This window comes from Sander lucioperca, chromosome 7 (genome assembly GCF_008315115.2).
Source record: "Sander lucioperca isolate FBNREF2018 chromosome 7, SLUC_FBN_1.2, whole genome shotgun sequence".
Lineage (NCBI taxonomy): Eukaryota > Metazoa > Chordata > Actinopteri > Perciformes > Percidae > Sander > Sander lucioperca.
The window spans coordinates 25,858,914-25,880,974 of record NC_050179.1 but is presented as its reverse complement, the minus strand read 5'-3'; the positions used below and the strand labels follow the sequence as shown (position 1 = coordinate 25,880,974).

General features: G+C 41.4%; 1 protein-coding gene across 3 annotated transcripts in view; it reads left to right on the top strand.

Annotated features, from left to right (window-relative positions):
* Positions 1 to 21,624, top strand: part of c7h16orf70 (chromosome 7 C16orf70 homolog) — a 42,309-nt gene extending 20,685 nt beyond the window's left edge. For 2 of the 3 annotated variants that reach the window (XM_031294851.2, XM_031294850.2), the window contains 13 exons: positions 246 to 289; positions 3,025 to 3,104; positions 3,193 to 3,287; positions 7,135 to 7,232; positions 9,033 to 9,145; positions 9,666 to 9,799; positions 13,191 to 13,274; positions 15,497 to 15,579; positions 16,514 to 16,557; positions 16,680 to 16,729; positions 19,193 to 19,251; positions 19,460 to 19,532; positions 20,663 to 21,624. In XM_031294851.2, coding sequence (XP_031150711.1) covers positions 246 to 289; positions 3,025 to 3,104; positions 3,193 to 3,287; positions 7,135 to 7,232; positions 9,033 to 9,145; positions 9,666 to 9,799; positions 13,191 to 13,274; positions 15,497 to 15,579; positions 16,514 to 16,557; positions 16,680 to 16,729; positions 19,193 to 19,251; positions 19,460 to 19,532; positions 20,663 to 20,758 — 1,053 coding nt within the window. In that variant the 3' untranslated portion in view covers positions 20,759 to 21,624. The remainder of the gene's footprint in view (positions 1 to 245; positions 290 to 3,024; positions 3,105 to 3,192; positions 3,288 to 7,134; positions 7,233 to 9,032; positions 9,146 to 9,665; positions 9,800 to 13,190; positions 13,275 to 15,496; positions 15,580 to 16,513; positions 16,558 to 16,679; positions 16,730 to 19,192; positions 19,252 to 19,459; positions 19,533 to 20,662) is intronic. The other variant, XM_031294854.2, reaches the window with a different exon arrangement.
* Positions 21,625 to 22,061: the final 437 nt, after the last annotated feature.

Below are 22,061 nucleotides of genomic sequence, written 5' to 3'. Positions count from 1 at the left end.
TCAGTTAATATTAGACAGGAATTTTAACAGTGATTGAATTGAACTCGGAGTTGCACTTCAGATATTCAGGAGAGAGGGCTGTGAGTAATATTTCTCCAGCTGATAGCAGCAGCAACGTTTCCCCCTATTTCTAGATAGCTGGCAAAGATATTAGACTCCAGACCTGACTTTGTTATAGGACATTTAACTAACTATTTGTTTTGTACCCATTGTCTCCTAACTTATTTCATCTTTCTGAGTGACAGGTGATTGAAGTGTATGACCTGAGCAAAGTCAAGTTGAAATATTGGTGAGTAGATACAACAGTAATAATGCCAAAATGAAGTCGAAAGCATTTAGAAACATATTATTATTATTATTATTATTATTATTATTATTATTATTATTATTATTAACGTGTTAGTATTGATGCAGCGAGGATAAAACCATCTCAGACTAGGGCTGTGCAATTAATTGAAATCTTAATCGCGATCACAATTTCGGCTCCTAATGATCACAAAAATTAGCCTGGTCCTACCAGACTAATTTGTACAGAGAGTCTGGCCACTCTCCATTGACAAGTGTTCCTTCCTTGAAGGCGGGTACTCTGTTGAAGTTTAAAACTATTGGATCTGCCCAGAGCCACTCTGGATCTGCCATAACCAATCGCTAACGTTTGGTCGTGACGTATGTCATGCGCATGTGCAACAAGAGGGGAGATCGTCAAAGGCTTATATTTAGCATTAGCATCGCTAGCGTTAGCCTTAGCTAACTCCTTCACCACTAACGGAGTGAGCTGGAAAATCAAACTTTTCCCGAACCCCGTGGGGAGGAGGGCCACAACATCATGGCCACCAACAAAACTCAGCAAAGATTGTTCTTGCTCGGACTTTAACTTCTGGATATTCGGCAGCGTTGCCACAACGGACCGAATGGCTTCACTCGCATCTTTCTCGCGCATGTCCTAACCATAGACATTATATAAGAATGAACCAACAGATCCCATTGCTCTGGACGGAGACCAGTGAAGGCCGTTAGAAGCACTTTTCCGGTGATGGCTGAGCGTTACTGCGCAGCCTCCAACTGAGAGAGACGACATAAATGTGACGTGAGCAACATGTCTGAAAGTTATAAGTCTTCTGGTAGCTGTGCCAAGAGAAATCTCAATCATTCCGAATATTGCAGAGATGGAGAGCGTAGGTATATGTAAGGATCTAACATAGGCACAGGCTAATTATTGCTAACTAAAATGCTAGTTAACATTAGTAATTACACTTAAACAGCTAATGTGAGACGAAACTGTCTACGCGCTTCTCCTGTACTATACGGTAATTCCTCTACTATGCGACAGTAAGTCACGTGGTTATGACACAATAGTTAGCCTATTTTTACAAAAACGTCTGCTACGGAGCCATAACGTGAGATACAAGGCAATGGAGCCTTTTATACATTGTTGTGTTTCTTTAGAAATAAACAATGGACAAATAAAGTCTTTGAACGCTTCAGATGTAAAGGTATTCGCTGTCAAAGTGGCGCCAAAATGAATGGCAGTGATGGCTTATTAGCATCAAAATGGCGCCATGGAGGTTCGCGGTCCGAGGAGAAGCTTACCCCCTTGGTCCTAACGTCATCGTTCTCAGCCACTCCCTCTGTTCGCTGATTGGACCAAATATTTGGCTTGAGAAAACCCGCAAATATATCGCAAACCCAGACGGAGTACTGAAGGGAAATGAAAATTGAGTGGAAGTACGTAGGAGAGCGGAGCCAGGCTACACAAAAATATCGAATAATCGAAGAAAAGCAATTATTTCTCACATTGCGTTATGCAAGTAAACTCTTATTTTGTCTTTTGTTCTGAATGAAAAACATGTTCAAAAGGGAAAAGTACGAATGGAAATTTCACAGTTGTAGGTGTTTTCATTGTTGATTTGTTTAACTTTCTCACTGTTAAGTTTAATAAGTGCAACATCTGTTCAAAAGTCAATGAGATATCGTGTTAAATAATTGTATTTCAATATTAACCAAAATAATCGTGATTATGATTTTTTTCCCATGACCGAGCAGCCCTGTCTCAGACTCTCAGCTGTTATTGTTATATGGCCATTATCTGCAGGCACAGATCTATATGGTGGTTATTGTATGTATACGCTGTCCATTTTATGTTGCCACAGAGACCGTTTTCAACTACAAGTCCTAGCTCGTCACAGATATACTGCTCCTTAGAAAGATAAGATAAGATAAGATAAGAAAAGATATACTTTATTGTCCCCGAAGGGAAATTTGTTTTGGACTCTGTCCGTTCCGCAGCTTTACAAAGACAACACAAAATACAGAAAATAAGTATCTCTCAACACATACTCTCATGCAACAAAAAACATGCTTTCATGTACATTAGACAGGTACCTATATAGTAAGCACATTAACTACTCCTTTCATTGGCATTTTTTAAATGAACAACCCTGTCGGCTGCATTCTCCGCAATAAGTGTAGCACAGCCCTTGCACAATGAGATATTGCACAACTAACATATTTCCCCACCCCAATAACCTACGTATTGCACAAATGACACAATGCACTGACATAATGCACAACCCCAATAGCCTACGTATTGCACAAATGACATAATGCACAACCCAAATAGCCTACATATTGCACAAAATACACATTTCCACATAGCATGTGCAGTACACAATGACATATTGAACAATCCAATAGCCCATGTATTGCACCACTAACATATTGCACAACCCCAATAACTTGGTCACGATGACATAGTGCACAACGCAGCCAGCCTACATGTTAGTGTTGATAAGCGTAATGGACATAGGCACAAATGAGTGTTTATATCGATATATAGAGAAAGACGTCACAGTAATGGAGTCTGCCTGCGTTAATGTGTTTTTTTTAAACTCTGTGTGTCTGATTGTCCTCGAGTGGAGTCTATTTCACTTCCCTGGCATTAGCTCCTCAGCTAATGCAGTACATCCTGTATGAATGTTAATAGCTCTACTAACACTGACTGTTTGTGTGTGTAATGTGTTTCAGTGGAGTCCATTTCAACTCTCAGGCCATTGCCCCCACGATAGAGCAAATAGACCAGTCATTCGGAGCTACGCACCCTGGAGGTACTTTACAAAGCATAAACCCATTGAGGGTGTCGTCTCATTTATCTCTTTTTGTGACATATTTTCATCCTCATTCCTCTCCGTCCAGTTTACAATGCTGCCGAGCAGTTGTTCCATCTCAACTTTCGCGGCCTGTCCTTCTCCTTCCAACTGGACTCATGGAATGAAGCTCCAAAATACGAGGTGAGAATGAATTTGCTTTCCCGCCAGTTAAACAAGGGCTGAGGGGTTGTTTCCTTACATCCCGGGGGAATCGCGGCAGCAGCCACGTAATTGAAGTGATTAGTCTTTATATGGAAAAGTCCAAGGTCACGTTGCCTTGAGCACATCCCTGAATCCCTGTCAGCTACAATCAACCAATCAATCAGTTTTTATTTCTCACATGACATCGTACTAAGTAAAATTCCAGTTAAATGCTATCCCATCAGCTCCTTCAACCTGTGCACGACTCATCGTGAAGCAGAGTGTGGCCGTCAGATTACGGCACACAGGAAAAGAGTCACCCGGGTGGATGAATTGAAATACATGTTATGTCGTGATAATAATGTGGGACTGAATGAGGAAACCAAGTGCATGTTGACAATGTGATTGTCTAGCTGCTTGTTTATTCTTGGGCACAACATTTTTTTTCTTGGATGTCAGTGATCCAAAGTGCGTAGAGATGTGACACAGGATGCAGAACCTTTTGTGGCAGATTTTCTGAAACATCGAAAGTAACTGACAGATCTAAAAATGCACCAAGTACGAATTCCAGTGTTCCATACTGTTGAGATGTCAAAGACTTATTGCAGTGTTATGTAAGCAGTTAAGTTCGGACTGCAGTAGGGAGTTTAGGGACTTGGGATGGCTCAGGCAACCTGAGTTTATAATTAAATTCTCCAAGAGAAACGCCGACACCCAGCAGCTTACAGATTTTCAAGACAATATGACATAGGGCTGCACATTAACTACGTTTTTAATCACGATTATGATTTTGGCTCCTAACGATCACAAAAACAGAGTAATCAAGAAAAATTATTATTTTGCACATTAAGTTTTGCAATTAAACTCTTATTTAGTCTTGTGTTCTGAATGAGAAAAAAAAAGTTCAACGGGAAAAGTATTTAAGGCTCTGACACACCAACCTGATCATCGGCCGTCGGACAGTCTGGCGAGGTCGGTGACTCGAGTCTGTTCGGTGTGTTCTGTGCCGACGTCAGTCGTAGGAAGAGCCGTCGGCATCCATTTTGGCCGATTTGACTTGTTGAATCGGCCGGTGGGCAGTCGGACTCAATGACCAACCTGATTGGTGGAGTGCTAGCCCTTGACTAGCGAATCGGTGCACGAGAAAACCCGAGAGCTGACAACGCCAGTATCTTCTTATTACTAGCATTCGTATTTTCTTCCGTTCAGCGAGTAATGACAACAATGATCCTTCTTGACTACTACCAACACTCTCTGATGAAAACAATGACTGACGACAGCGTGCGCTGTGTTTACTAGGTCTAGAGAGATGTTCCGTCATTTCCGGTTTAAATTTGTTTTGGGCAACAATACAGATTAGCGCCGCCTGCTGTTATGGAGACGTATTACGTCTTGCGCACGCGCAGAACGTATGCTCAAGTCGCTTCGTCGCTTGAGTGTGTTCCAAGGCACTTTTTTGGGAGACGGGAGCCGACTGATCAGTCCGACTGCCTTTTCTGCCAACAGCCAACGAAATGATCACTCATTTCCAAAAGCCAATGAGTGATCATGTTAAATAATCGTGGTTTCAATATTGACCAAAGTAATCGTGTTTATGATATTTTCTACAATCGAGCAGCCCTAATATGACCTCTCAATCTGCAGACTGCACGTTTTTTTACATACTGTACATAAAGTGTTAAGGTTTTCGCCTTTGTGGATTTGTTTTTGGATTGAGGTTTGTACAATTAGTCAGATGTTTTACTGTCTGCACTGCACAGCTGTGGATGTCTTGAGAGATGCGTGTCATAAGCCAGCTGCTCCGCCGTCTGCTCCATGCTGAAGCTTGCCACTGTGAAAGCACACATCACATATTGATGTTTTTACTGCTCCCTCAGCTGACTTCATATCCCATTGACAAGGCTTTTTTTTTTTTTTGCAGTCTATCACATCTTTTTTTGGATGAGCCATTCTGCCGCTCCAACATATCTGTGATATCATAGTAACTGCATTGATTATGTCCTAAACCTCCCAGTCCGCCCTGAGCTGCATGCTGAGCTGGTTTACAATGGTTGCGTTTGGTTTACTGAAAGAACAGCTTGTGCTTGCGTGTCATCTGTAGTTGTGTGCCGGTGCAAACGTGGTAGTTTCAGCTTCTAGTTTGAGTTAGAATATTTGCATTTCTTTGTCTGAAGCTCAACACTCAGCTGTAGTTTGTTTCCTGTTTTGTTATGAGCGTGTAAGAAGGTTTCTATTGCATTAAGGTCTGAACATATTCCGACCCCTTCGTCTTTCCCACATTTGTTGTGATTTTTCTTTCCTATTAATCTACACAATAACACATACTGATAAAGAGGAAATTCACACAGACTTCTGGAATTGTTTGTTCAATTAGTTTAATCTTTTGAATGGGGGTTACTGTACCTGAAAGCGTTTTGCTTCAAAATCAGTGTGACTTAGAGCTGGGCGATATATCGATATTATATCGATATCGCGATATGAGACTAGATATCGTCTTCGATTTTGGATATCGTAATATGGCATAAGTGTTGTCTTTGTCTGGTTTTAAAGGCTGCATTACAGTAAAGTGATGTCATTTTCTGAACTTACCAGACTGTTGTAACTGTTCTATTATTTGCCTTTACCCACTTAGTCATTATATCCACATTACTGATGATTATTTATCAAAAATCTCATTGTATAAATATTTTGTGAAAGCACCAATAGTCAACCCTGCAATATCGTTGCGGTATCAATATCGAGGTATTTGGTCAAAAATATTGTGATATTTGATTTTTCTCCATATCGCCCAGCCCTAGGACTCATCAGCAGCCGTTTTGCGTCTCTGGTGCTTGGTGGTGATGAATGCAAATTGGAAATGTACCAAGAATCAGCAGAGAAATGAAGTAACCTCTGCTGAATCACCCTTCATTTTGATTGGATACTGGATAGGGGTGGGGGGAAAAAGTCGATACAGCATAGTATTTTCTGTGGCAATACTGTATCGATACACACAACGCCAAGTATTGATCTTATTTTTTATTTTATTTTGATTATTTTTTGGGCTTTTTTGGCCTTTATTCGATAGGACAGCTGATGACAGGAAAGGGGATACAGAGACTTTTAGACTTTATTGTACCCCAGGGGAAATTCTTTGTCTCAACACTGTACGTTACACAGCACGCTTACAGAAAAACAGAAGTACAAACGTAACAGAATGCACAGACAAATAGGCACTGATTTGTCTGTGTTATGATTTGTGGCGGGTCGGAATCGAATCCTGGGCCGCTGCGGTAAGGACTGAGCCTTAGTACAGTGTGCGCACGCTCAACCAGGTCAGCTACCAGGGCACCCCAAAGTATCTATCTTGTCCATTAGATGGAGCAGTTGAGGGGTTTTTTCTTCTCCGTCTGTGTGCTCGACCCCTTTGGAGACATCATTTAAAGTTGGAAAAAAGCTAATAAATTGCAAAATATCGCAGAATATCGCAATATGTTTAAGATCGCAATAATAATGTATCGTGAAATAAGAATTGTGATGATCGTACATCGTGGGGCCCTTGGCGATTCCCGCCCTTAATATTGGACCTCTCTCAGATTAAAAGTTGTTACCTAACAGAGGTCCAAACTGGATTAAAATGTATCAGTGGAATCATTGTGTTTGAGTTTTTACCTCTGGAATGTGGGAATTAGGGTCAGTCAGTGTGTTATGAGGCGTTTTACTGCACAATGCTTCATCACACATGATCACATCTTTCTCTACTTGGTAACAATTTATTCTTGTAAAATGTCTTATTTGTTGTTATTGTGCACACACAAACACAGTATATAACAGTCCCGTATTACTCCCAGTTGTTTTGCCTTGGCAGCCTAACTTTGCCATGGGTTTGGCCTCCCTGCAGATTCCACACGGGGCCATGGTCAAGAGGATGCACATCTACACTGGTAACAACCTGCAAGAAACAAGGTAACACACACACATTCAGATCAACAAACTAGACAAAACTCAGAGAGCACATACCTCTACCAACGGGTGCACACAATGCTCAAAGTTTATTATTCTAATGATAGAAAATCTTTGGAGGAGGTTAAAGCTATAGGGCCCTAGCTTGCACCCAGCGCAATTGACTTTGTACACCGACGCATGCATCATTCCTATTTTGCACCCGACGCACAGCAGACTTTTCCCTCCACAGACTCACGTTGGTAAATTAGGGAATGAACTTGCGCTCCCGGGGGTGGTTCAGCAAAAAGAGGAGCCGTGCTCCAGCGCAAACATTTCCTAGTGCTATTTTGCAGTTTCAGATAACAATTCCGCCACAGACCAGGAAAAACCTAGTCTAAAGTCAGTGGCGCGTTATTCAGATGATATTTTAAGGGCGCATGCTTGGCCGTAATGTAGAGTGTGCACACCACGCATACTCTTTGCTTCTCTCATCTCACGGACCCAGCAGCTCCCATTTTTGCAAACCATACATAAATACAAGGAAAAATATGACCTTGTTTTACACAACATTTCCATGAATCATGGATGTGTTGATGACATAAATGAGGAAATATTAGAGGACTTAAGGAGATGTGATGTTGAACTGCATGTGCCGATGCCACTTAACCCAAATGCCCCAGCAGCAGCACGGGAGAGAAGAGACAGAAGAGCTGCATCGTCTATAGTGAGGTAATCTCGGTCTAATGTTAGACTACACTGCAAAAATATCACCATGCATTCATAACCTCGTGATTCAGTGAGAGTGAGCCCAAAACATCGGAAAGTATGTTTTTGTGACATTTGTTTATTTACATTTTGTCAAAAAGAAAAATCAATAGCAAACGTCGGTCTCCTTGGCTGTGAACCGCCCCTGGCGTGCGCCCATGGATGTATTAAGAGCGTGCGCCTAGCAAATCCGCCATTATAATAGCAATCCGCCATGGAACAAGCGTGCCTGCTTTTAAAGGGAATGTGAGATAACGCTCTGATTGGTTTATTGCACGTTACGCCCAAACCAGACCTATGAGTAATGTAGCTACTTCAGACCAACCCATTTTAGATTTGCGTCGGGCGCAAGAGTCATTTATCCCGCCGGTATAATAGCAACAGCGCCCGAGATCCGCCCACAAAGCTACTTGCGTTTGATACTTGCGTTTCAGATCGTTAAAATAGGGCCCATAGTGTGTAGTTTCTGTCTCCCTTATGAGGAATTGTAAGTAATGACAACAAAACGGCGCATCCACAAGCCTTCTGTGATCGCGCGCCACCCCCACCCCTCCTTCACGCAGGTGCTTGTAACCAAGGAGGACACGGAGGACTAAAAAAACATGAAGGACTCTTCAGAAGAGGTAATTAGTTTCGCTCGATTTTCTGCGCGCAAAAGTCGTCGGACGACACCGTTTTGCAAACATGGCCATACTGAGAAATACAGAGAGAGTCGCGTGGAGCTGATAGTCTTAACTAGCTTTGTAGCAACTCATTTGGGAATGCCTTAAATGTAACGGACGTTCATTAATATGAAAAAGTTAGGCACCAAAGCTTTAACCTCCATCTCAATCTGCATCAAACCATTCGGAGTGAAAATACAGCAACGGTTTCCAAACTAACCAAAAACAAACTGAAATCTGTTGACCAAAAACCAAACTGTTTTGTCCACATGGGAGCAAACTAGGCTCACAACCATATATTTTGTGAAAGAAGCAGAGTCATTGATTAATGGCTGTGTGATAGACAACAAAAAAACATACAAATACACAAACACACTGTTCTCTCTGTCCTCAGAGCTCCGGCAATGCCGTTGGCTTGTTTCCTTGGTAACATCTTTGCAGAGTGTGTGGATGTCCTGAGAGATCGGGCAGGGCCTCTGGGGCTCAAACTCCGCCTTCTCACTGCAGGTAACATATGTCTCGAGGACTGCAGCTAAGATTTGTGATTTATAATCATCGTGTTTTCCTCACAAATCCTCGTATCTACATTTTGATTCACAGGATGATTCACAGTTTTCTTTCTCTTGCCTCCAGACTTCCCTTGACATATTTACTGCAGTCTCCAGTCACACTGCTGCAAAGTTGGAGCGAAACCGAAAATCAAATGTTTTTAAATTAGCAGTGAACACAATGTAGACATTTATTATTAAAATATCAGCCATAAAGACCACACTAAATGTGTCTGTCTCCACTGCAGAATAATCCTAAACTATTTAACTGTTTGGTGTAACAAACAGATTTAGCTGCAGGTACGTGGCTGAACAGTATGTACAGTATATCTAGCTGTATGGTAAACATAAAAAAAATGATTTTGTCCAACAGTCCACGCTCAGGGAGACAATCATTGTCACTGACATGCTGTTTGACAAATTTTAACTGGAGATTGAATTATTTCCTTTTTCTGTTCTACTGTAATGTGTGAGTGCAGGCTGCGGTCCGGGTGGGATGGCTGACGGTAAAGTGAGGTCCCTAGAAAGGAGCATCTACTTTGGAGATTCTTGTCAGGATGTACTGGGTGCTCTGGGTTCGCCTCATAAAGTCTTCTACAAGTCTGAGGACAAGGTAGGAAAACTCTGTTCCTTTCAGTGTTCATGTTGTTGTTTGAATTACGTTGTATTATCTTCACTTTGCCCTGCTCGTCCTATCCTGATCAACATCCTGTCCTCTATCATGCCGACAGCTCAATACCCCGGATAGTGATAGTGTCTTTAAACCCACAGTAATTGAGTATATTACCTACTAGGGGTGTCACGATTCTCGAAATCTTCAATTACATTTCTGATTCTAAGGTCACGGTTCAATTTGATTCTCTATTTTTACATTCATTTTTTTAAAGCACAGGTTGCTATGCCATTATTCGAATAATATTCAAAGATTTAATGCTCGAATGCAGCCTGTTATTAATATGTACGACACTACTCAGGCTTATGCATTGTCAATGCCACTGTAAGCATGTGGTTGTTGTTACATATTCTGTCCACTAGAGGGACTTCCAACATTAGCCTGGCCTTGAAGGGGGCCTACGTCATGGCGCATTGCATTTCCGACACGCCGCTCTCTTGTTTACATTCATTTCCCACCACGAGCACACAGCGACACAAATCAACAGAGAACTCTATAATGAAACATGATCTAAGAAGTGTACTGAAGCAGCTCTGTTGTAAAGGCTAACGGTGCTTGGTTAGCACAATGACATCATGTTAGAATTGTCAAAAAATAAAGTAACAAAAGTGTTAGCCACGATGCTAACGGCATTGATAACTAAGCCAAACGGTGCTGTCACTGCTATCAAACGTTGTCACTGGAAATCCGACTTCAGTGAAAAGAGGAGGGGGGTTCAAGTTCAAGTTCTGTCGATGGGTCTCCGGCATCTGCAGTTGCCATGCTATCTTTTGACTGGCTGTAGCTAAGTTAGAGGAGGTTGACTCGCAGCTCTTCAACACGTGTGTGTTTTTTTCCGCTTGACAATCCGACCGGACGTGACATGGGGGCGTGGCAGCATCGACGATTCCATTTTTTAATTCGAAGTTCGAGACTGTGACGTAATTGCGGTCGATTTCGAATTAAAATCGAAATCATGACACCCTTATTACCTTCTGCTGCCTTTTGCATGTTGAGTGTCAACCTTTTACTCACTCAAATGCGCTCAGTAGTCGGCTTCCACCTTTTGAATGTGGGATCATAGGAAATCCTGATGTGCAGCATTAACAGTGCTAACAACTGTGCTGACAGAGCTAGCAGTGTTGTAGGGCTGGATCCGATTTCCAATTTTGGGATTCAAATTTCTTTTTTTCTTTTTTTTTTTTTAAACGTGCACACAGGTTGAAATTCACTGTGGTGTTTTGCCAGTATTAAGCTGCTTCCTAAATGTCAGCTAATATAGCAGTGCTATGTCGTCCATCTCAGCCAAGAACGGAGAAATGAGTTCAAGCAGGCAGTCTGATGTTTGTAGACATCTGTTTGGTTACACTGCTGAGCATTCATTCACACACACTGCCATCTGTCGTCACTCGTCAGACAGTCCGGTAAAAGTGCAGTTCTTTCCATTAGTTTTGAATGCCTGCGGCAAAAAGTTAAGTCCGGTTGTCTTTCAAATTCCCTCTGCACGCAATAGGATAGCGCTACAACCAACCAGAGCAACGAAGATTAAACTTTTGTCGTATCCGGTCGACAAAACTCCGAACACATCTTCCTTTTGACTTCAGTGCTTAACTCCAAGTCTTCCAGAGTCGCGGCCAAAGCCAATTCAAAAGACCGCTGTTCGCCAGCAGCAGCCATCTTCTTTGTTTTTAAGTAGCAAGGAATTCACACGGAACCGTTGTAACTCTGCCGTCATTATGTTAAGCCTGCCCACCAACTCTATACACGATGTGATTGGCCTGACCAGAATTTGGTTTTTCCAGCTCGCAAGCCAACGGAGAGTTGCTAGACGACCCTGGCTGCAAATTACATTTGCTGCCGCTAGGGTGCGTCTAGATTTCTAGGCTAACAAACACGCATTTCCTGGGTGAAAGTATTTACTGTAGTTTTCGCTCCTTGTCCAAGTGGTGTTGCCGTAGCTAGCTGTCAAAAATGGCGGCCGTCCTGCACATGCGCAACTCACATCGTGTAGGGCACTCACATCGTGTCTTGACAGGAGGGCCAACAGTTTCTAAGGGAGGGACTCACATGCACTACCATGTACACGCGCCCGGCTACCAAAACAAAGAACAGAGAAGCTCAGATCACAACACACACAAGAGGGGGTGTGACGTCATTCCCTGCTCTGGACGCCATTGCTGCACTTTATAGCTTCACAGCTGCTATTAGGCATGTAACGATACACTCAACTCACAGATCGCTACGATTCATAATTCCACGACACGATTTATTTAACAGAATGAGCTGCAGACAAATGAGTGAAAAGTATTCCTTTTTATTTGATATAAACTGTGCAAAACAACAAGATGTGTCCTCTGATCAAAAATGCAACTGAAATTGTATTTTATCTTTAATGACAAAAATTAAATAAAATATTAATAATTGGATTTTTAAAAACAAATCCCACACCAAAATAAGTAATAGAACAAAAAAAGCTCTTCAAATAAAAAAACGTAGAAGACGTAGTAGTAACGTCTGAAGTTACACAAGTCAAGCCAAAAGTAGATTTATCCCTAGGCCGTTTAAAAATGTATTCATTTTCCATCTCAACCGGTTGTAATCTTTTACATTTATATTGATTTTTAACCGATAAATGATGCATCGTTGCATCCCTCGCTGCTACATTAATGTTCTGAATGTTGTATAGGTAATGACATATAGTCATTACTATAGTAGATAGTAATCTGAAAGTGGTCGACAAACTGAAAGAGCATTATCACCCGACTCTGCACTTCTGCAAAGTGTTTCAGTGTCTTTTAGCTCATTGTTTTGGTTTTATGATCACTAATGTACGTTTTGGTTCAATCGCACCACTTTCCTCAGACCCTTTTCCAGTTGCAACAGGCAGAAAAACTCCGATAAACCCACTGTACATTACCTGCACAGCACCAAACGGCAGCAGACAGACAAAATTATTAACAAGCTGGTTAAGGAAGTTCAACATTTATAACAGATAAAAAGCAGGATATTTGTTGTAATTATTCAGTTACTGACAGAAAAACCTGACTTCAAATGAATGCAAATGTTCCTCTGTATGTGGCCGGGTTGGATCAGTGGGTAGAGCAGGCGCACATACACTGAGAGGTCCAGGGTTCGAATCCGACCTGTGACGATTTCCTGCATGTCTTCCCCCCTCTCTCTCCCCTTTCTCACCTAGCTGTCCTGTCAAAAATTCAAGGCGGAAAAGCCCAAAAAAATAATCCTCTGTATCTGAACATGAAAATAATTCAATTGTAGCATTAATAGTGAAGATATACAGTACAGCATATGGTCAGTTGTCCTCTGTATCATTATGTGTTGTTGTTTATTTCAGATGAAGATCCACTCTCCATCTCCTCACAAGCAGGTTCCTTCCAAATGTAACGACTACTACTTCAACTACTTCACCCTCGGAGTGGTACGTCGACTCAGCCTAGGCTTGTTTGTGAGCCCAAGTTGCTATACTTTAGTGTTTGTGGTTTTTTATGTATAGTTGTATTCATACAGTTATTTTTTTAGAGACTTAATTCACTTTAAATTAAGAGTTAGTCATACTTTGTTCTGAAGCTACCGACCAACTTGGGAAGTGTGGGTTAGGGGACGAAAAAGAGTCACGTCAGATGTACTTTAGAATTACAGATACAATGTTGGACACTTGTTCATGTATATACTGATCTGGTAAGTTCTTGGAAGTGAAGTGTGTGAATGTAACAGCCAGTGGTGGAATGTTACTAAGTACATTTACTCAAGTACTGTACTTAAGTACAGATTTGAGGTACCTTTACTTTACTTGAGTCTTTTCCTGCTACTTTCTACTTCTTCTCTGCTACATTTCAGAGAGAAATATTGTACTTTTTACTCCACTACATTCATCTGACAGCTTTATTTACTAGTTACTTTACAAATTAAGATTTTTTGCACATAAATCACATGTAGTTGAAACTACCCAACAATATACAGGCTACAAGTCCTGAAATGATTAGACACTTAGTTGATTGACAGAACTGGTTTGATCCTTTCCAGTAAGGAGTTTGCATTGAGTACTTTTTTGCATTGAGTTCTGATGATACTGTTTTCAAAATCAGGACTTTTACTTGTAACAGAGTATTTTTTACAGTGTGGCATTAGTACTGTTACTTAAGCAAAGGATCTGAATACTTCTTCCACCACTAGTAACAGTAGTAAGTCTACCTCAGCCAAAGTAGGGTTCATGGAAGTATTTATTTTAGGGCTGTCAATCGATAAAAAATGTAATCTAATTAATTACATACTCTGTGATTAATTAATCGAAATTAATCGCATACATAATTAACGGTGCCTGAACCGAAACTTTTTAAGAAAGTAAAAAAAAAAAGAAGAAGGATACTAAACAACAGTTGGCGACATTAAAGAACGGCTTGTTAAGGCCATAGGGTCAAAATGAAATGATTTAATAATAATGTAATCACTATAACAATAACTTATTTCACTAGTAAATTGCTGTTGAACGACAAAAACAACCACCAGATAGGAAAAGGACATTTAACAATATGTACCACGAGTAAATGCACCACGAGGCTGTAGTTTACCAGTTTCACTGAACGCACCGTCTGTGTTGTTTTTCCGACAACGGCTCTTAATACATCCATAGACAACGACCGCTGCAGATTGTTACATCCCGGTGTTGAATCCTCTACAGTAAAACACAGTCAAACTTTACACCGTTTAGCGTTAGCTGTCAGCATTTTAACCGTGTTTAATCCAGCTACTAGCTAGCGGTAGGCTAACGTTAGCTGCTGTCAAGTATAGTGTTAACTAGCGTCACGTGCAACGATGTTTGTGTTGCCTGTATCGTCTGTTTCAGAGCATCAGAGAGAAGCGCAGACATATCGGTGGCACCAGATTTCGGTAGCCAGGGTTGGCAGGAAGAAGATTTTTACAAGTAAATGTTCCAGTTAATGATCCAGGCAGCACATTCTCATCTTCATTTTACAGTCGAATGTCTGCTAGAACGGCTCCGGGTCAAACGTCAATATGGAAAGGATTAATCTGCGTTATTTTTTTTAACGCGTTCATTTCGATTAATTAATCTGAGAAAAAATAGCGCGTTAAAAAAAATAACGCAGATTAATCTAGTTAAAAAAGTTGACAGCCCTAAGTTATTTATTTGGTAACACTTTACTTGAATGTATCTACATAAGAGTGACATGACACTGTCATGACACAGTAACCCTAACTCTAACTCTAACCATAACTTGTCATGACAAAAACCGAATGACACTAAAAGAAGCGTTATGTCATACACGTTTATGACTTGTTTATAATGTGTATGACACGTTCATTACAGTGTCATGTCACTCTTATGTAGATACCTTCAAGTAAAGTGTGACCATTTATTTTTCAGCTTAATGTGAAGTCTGTTTTTTAGTCCTATTGCACTGAAATACCCTGTCAGTTGGGGATCAGATCCTCTGAACAACAAGCTTGAGCATCTGCTCAGCGGCCAGCTGGCAACACTGGCTGCTAATAATTAATGGCTGTGGGTGTGTACAGTAGTCCTGCATCTGCTAGCGCCGCTGTTTGCAGCAAACAGGACTGTATTGAGCTGGTCTTGCCAAATATATGGCACCCAAGCAATCTGTTTTTTTGCCTATTTTTCAGGATATCCTGTTTGACTCTACAACTCACCTGGTTAAAAAGTTTGTCCTCCATACCAACTACCCTGGACATTACAACTTCAATATGTAAATATCTTGTTTCTGTGTCTTTCTTTCTGAATCTGTTGGATTCCTTTACCCATTTTTCCTCCACCTTTCGGTGTTTCTCCATCATACTCCATGATAGTTGACATTACTGCATTAGTGCTGCAAATTTCCGGGAATATCCAACGTGGAAACTTTCCATGGGAATAACGAGAATTATTGCGAATGAATGGGAAATAACGGGAATAAAATGGTAATAGCAGGGTTATTTTCTCTTGTCTGCTGTATTTGCCATGTCATATGCAGATAGGAAAAAAAAACATTTTACCATATCACATCATAATCCATGCATTTGCCAAATAAATACATTCATTTGTCAAATACATAAAATGTCAAATGTGCCATGTGGTGAGTGGGGATTCAAGCAGACAATAATGTGGGCTGTGTGTCGAGTTAAGGTTTAAAGTGAACAACTAATTTATAATAGAAATGTTTTACATGGAATGAATTGGTATAGATGAATTACAACTCCTCAATTAACATGCTCAATCAAGCTCCATCCCACATGGTAACAGCTAGCTAGCAAAAATCGGCTGGTTCACTGAAGTATAAAGATATGAAATATATTCGCTCGAGTTATATAATCAAAACTCACATGCTTTCATGCAGTCCTTTTGGCTCAGACCTGGCAGTAGTGTGGGCTGCACATGTGATGGGAGAATGCATTGTGCATGCAGAGAGTCATAATTTGACTGAATTCCTATTTAATGGGCTTCTGGCAAATAATCTGTGCTGAAAATAGTACCGACCATTTGCAGCCCAAATACTGCATCATCGATATGTAATTATCTACATCCTGTGCCGATATTGTGCTACTCAGTTAGCCCTTATTTCTCTATTGTTACCTCTTACACTGTAGCATTTCTGTTATTAGTTTAATTGCCTATGCTTTTCATTATTTTCTCTCTCGTCACAGATATCATCGCTGTGACTTTAAGATTCCACTTGTCATTAAGAAAGGTGAGACGCTTCTCGGTCACAAATCTCTTCAAAGAATGAACCCTGCGTGTCTCCGCGTGAATGGTATGATGTCGATTTTTATTCCGCCCCTCATCTAATGCCTTTGTGTTCCTGCACTCTAGATGGAGCTGATTCTCAGACGGAGGACTGCATCTTAACCACCAACAGCAAGGTCGGTTATAGACAGAATCTATAGAACTTACGTTTTGCCAGAGGTCAGTGCTGTTGTTGTAAACTCACAAGGTGGCGCTATGGTAGGGCTGTAATGATCTGTCATTACGAGCAAGTTCTGCTTTCTAATTTCGACTCTGTGCCGTCCGTTGTTTTCCGCTGGCATCACTACTTCTAAAACCTGCTCTCCGTATCACTAGTAAACCCTTTGTTTCTGTTCGAATAATGAGATAAACGTATTTCAGAGAAATCCCCATGAGCTAAAACGTTCAGATTTCCAAATGTTCTGAACGCTCCGGTTTAAACACTTTTTTTCTACTCTCAGCTCGGCATCACGTAACACTTAGCCGGCCTTCTATGGAACATGTGATTGGTCGTCTGCTCCAGGCAGGAACTACTGTTTTTTTTTTTTTTTTTTTTTAAGGCACTGTTGTGTTAACATTGTCGCATGTAGCTACGTGCTAACAGCAGTAAAAGATGTAATCTTGGCTGCCAATGTTGTTAAAGGTGCCCGGGCCACACGTATTTCATTACTTTGTTGTAATGTCTGAAGTTCTACCATGGACTCTGTAACATTTTTTTGTGGAAAAAATGCCTTGGTTACCTTATTTCAAGCCATTCTAGCGTGGTATAGAAAGCCTGCAGGAAGACTCAGCTCGATTTGTGCCAGTTCTCATTAATATTCAACGAGCTAAGCTGCTTGACTCTGATTGGCTAACAGCCAGCCAATGAGAGCCTGGCTATCAGCATCCTTTACCCAGCACAACTGGGCAAGCTCATGAATAGTAATGAGCTCAGGCAACACCACGTCAGACTGACCCGCTTTTGTAATTGGCCTGATTTCTCCGCTTATTTCTTTTCAGTGGCTAGAGCTGACAGCAGAGATAGCAGTTCATTTTCACATTCACGACATAACACAAACACATATGGAACTAACATATTTCAAAAAATGCAAGTGAAAACGGTTTTGTGTGGCAGGGCACCTTTAAATTCTCCCCAATTCTGGGTCACATTACTCCTGAAACATTTTCAGTTATGTAGTATTTGGTTTAAAAGCCTTTATCTGCGATTTTTGATGGTAGAAAGTGCTGCTATATTCTATTAGTGTCCACTGCTAACTACAGTAACGTTAGCTGCGTGCTAATGCCAGATAGCTGTAATCCTAGCGGCCAATGTTGGTAATTTCTCGGGTCACATTGCTGAGTTCCGCCAGATTTCACTCTTTTAGGCTGGATGTCCGTTACCTGTTGTTGTTGGCAATTCAAACTGGTCGATTTATAAGTACTATGGTTAACTGCTCCTTCGATATCTGCAGGGTAAATCCAGACAGCTAGCTAGACTATCTGTCCAATCTGAGTTTTCTGTTGCACTACTAAACAACCTTTGAACGTACGCATTCCACCAAAACAAGTTCCTTCCCCAGGCTATTTTGCAGCTGCGCCATTGCTCCGTACGCCACTTAGCGCCGCCCAAGACTATTGTGATCGGTTTAAAGAAATGCCAATAAACCAGAGCACGTTTCTCTCCCATCCCGGAATGCTGTGTGGACTAGCCAGACCCTCCTCCGCAACACTGTGAAGGAAGGTCTGGCAAAGCGAGACTACAAATGAGGCGACCTATTTTTGCAATGGCAGACATGGCCAAAATAGTACTGGCAACAGACTTGCTAGCAGAACGTTTTACATGTATACACAAATGTACAGCATCGCTGGCATTGGATGTGACCGTCGGACTTCTAATTAGCGGGTAGTCTTCATAGATATATGTATATTTACGGGTAGTCTTCCAGTTTTTTTCAGGCTTCTGATTGGCCAACATCTTCTTCTTCTTTAAACGACTGGGGTTATCTCACCCCCTGTTGGCTTGGCAGCATGACAGCGCTTCAGATGTGTTTTTACATTTTTAATGTGGATGGAGCTTTTTTCTTAAAAGTGCACGTGTGGATGCAAAAAAAATATATATATTAGGAATGGACAAAAGAAAACACCTGTTTTTTAAAAAAAAAATACCCATTTACCTGTGGACCAGACCTAAGACATCTGTTTAATGCTGTAGCTACAGTTCTATTCTGATACTACAGAGCAAGTCATATAAGTAAAGTCTTGTGATATGACTTGTATCCACTAAAAACATCCCAGAATTTGCCTCAATTTAGCTTGAAGAAAATTCTCATGGAGATAAGGGTTTTAGTGAAAACAGGATACAGCATTTAATCTTCAGCAATGTTGTGATGATCTACAATCACACAGTGGTCTATCTGAATACATTCCGTTGCCATTGGAAACAGCAGTACTATCACCCGGAAGCTAATACAACCAACAGTCTTGTTGTTGTTCCCCTAATCAACCTCTTTATACAGGACTGGTAACTCTGTGATACAAGGCAGTGGATAAACAAGCCTTTTTATCTACTGCCACGGAAGTCGTCTCGTGAGTTGTCTGCTAACTTTGTGTTCCTCTGTCAGTGGGATCAGATTCAGGAAATGCTCGGTCACCCGATGGAAAAACCAGTCGTGCTCCACAGGTACATACACATGCTCTTGCATCTACACAGACAAAATGGATCCCATTTTAAATGTGTCCCACATACGTCTACGATCATTTGTTGGCACGTTTTAATATTGCTGTTGGTTTACGGATCTTGCTGCAGGATTTTTTTATAGCAAACGTTTATGGCCATTATCCAAATGAATGTCCTCTCTCTGACATTACCAGATGTTTGTGTTTGACAGGTCCTCGTCAGCCAATAACACCAACCCCTTCGGCTCTACCTTCTGCTTTGGACTGCAGAGGATGATCTTTGAGGTCAGAAAACGTATCTCTGTAGCTTTAGCTAGCATTCCAGTGTGTACAATATGTGTGAAACTACAGTTAGCACAGCTATCTGTAACCACTCTCCAAAGTTACAGTCATGGCAATGTTTACTTTGATTTTCTCATTGCCAGCTTGTCAACAATTGTACCACTCATTAAATGGAAATTCTGCAGCTTACATTGGCATTTTGAGCAATTGTATTACAACAGGATATTACACAGGTACTGCGGGGCTAGCTAGCTAGCTATGGATAACCAGATAACCTCTCTATGGATAAACATATAGAGAAAGAGAGCGGGGCTGAGCAATGCGTCGCGTGCAGCTCTACAATTAACTGTGATTTTACACATTTAAAATAGTAAAACGAATAGAAAAATAAATATACATGGCATCAACACAGAATCCACAGTGTATTTTATATTTTATGTATGTAAAGCTACGCATAACATTGAATAATACCCTTGAATCTACACTAGACGATCTAGACATTTGATTGGCTACGGATGAATGAGAATGCTTTTCTGAGTCGAGCCACGGTAGAGGAGTCTCAAAAATATAAGTTCACACATGACGAGCAGTTTGTAAAATGCAGATTCAGGAGTTTGTATATAAATGTAACAACATCCAAATCTGTTTTTGATGAAAAATGCAAATACCTTTTGATACATGTATTTGTGAATTTCTACTAAATTGATTTAAAACGAGAAACATTTATGAGTGCATCAGAAGTACATTTGTGAACCTTTTAGATTTGTTTTTACATTTATATACAACGATAACTATATTTGTGTACATTGAAAACTATTTATGTGGAGTCATTTATATATAAATCCTGAAACTCATTTGAATCCTTCTGTGTGCACTCGTTAATATTTAGACCGATCTGACTCATAATTCTCTATCATATAAAGGGGACTTTGGCTGAAAAAAAAAAAGATGGAGAACTTTTGCACTTAAAGATATGATCCTAACCTAAAACATCGAGTTTTGGCTGCTTTGTCTCAGTTTGCATGAAACTGTATTTTTTAAAAACAAGGCCTTGAACACAGTATTTCAGAATATTGGAACTCCATATCTTTGTATATGATCCGGTCCATTCTAACACATCATTTGTTCCGCAGGTGATGCAGAATAACCACATAGCATCAGTGACCCTCTATGGTGCTCCACGGACCGCTAGCCAAGCCCGACCTGAATCCAGCAGTAGTTCCCACTGAACAAGTCACCAGAACCACATCTCATTCTGGCCTCTCCCGAATCTAGCACCTCTGCTGACTGAACCTCTAACCCAGAGCCAGATTCGTAACCAAGCAGACCTACCAAGTCAACAACAAAGTCATTCATACCCAGCGCAGATGCTACTCATCGAACCGAAACGCAACCAGAATAACCAAGTCCGACCTGGCATTTATCACCTTTTTTTCCTGGTGGGTGGTCCTAAGACTTACTCTTCTGATCGGACACACCCAGTCGGCACAGTCAACCCAACCCAGACTAGCTCAGGGTCGAGTGACATGGTCGCAGTGCTGGACCACTGATGCTTTGAAATGAGACAAATTTAAAACGACGTCTTGGTTGTGTGGGAATATCACAGTGGGTGCTGCAAACTGACGTGGTGAAGAAATCTGTGCTCAACTAGAGCTCTCCTGTTTCCATCCAGTGACTGAATTTGCCCAGGACCACAGAAGAAAAAGTTTGTCCAGACTGTAGTTTGGATGCCATGGTTCCACCAGTAAGGTGTCATGGCAGCCTGTATATGACAATAACCTCCATTACATTTTGTGGTGAAATGATTCAGCATTTAATTCTCATCGTGCTACAAATCTCTTATGGAAAACTGCAGTGGCCAAAGTCTTGAAAACAAACTCTTGCTCGACCCACTGAATAAACATCAAGCATCAACCACACTGCCAGCCCAACCGGTACCGCCTGTCTTCCTGCCGCGACTTCAGAACCAGGCCCGACTGGCTCAATGGAAAGCCAAGACGCATTAACAACCGCAAGAACCAAACCCGCCCGTCCCAATCGAGAGCCATTAGAGCCAAACGCATCGGAAGCTGCAGAGGACTGTAACAAAAACACAGGGGGGAAAAAAAACAAAAAACCGGGAGAATCCAGATTTTGACGTACAAGTGAAGAACCAAACGCGCTCAGGGTTTGGAGAGACGTGGCCCAAAAACACACCCCCGGTGAGACGGCCCGGGTGAGCCCGATGTGAAGCCTCTCAAAGCAGAACGACCCAAACGTGGTCAACATTCTTGTCTCCCTCGTCCAGCTTCCTACTCACGATTTTTTTCAGTGATGCCCACAAACAACACACAGACACACACACACACACACACACACACACACACACACACACACTCAAGCACACAGCAGCAAACACCCTATTAACCCACAGCTGTTGTTATTCGCAGCTCTGGGCATTGGCGTGTCCGTCTCCTCGCTCACACACACACACACACACACACACACACACACACACACACACACAAGCATCTGCATGTGTTAGGCTGCTGT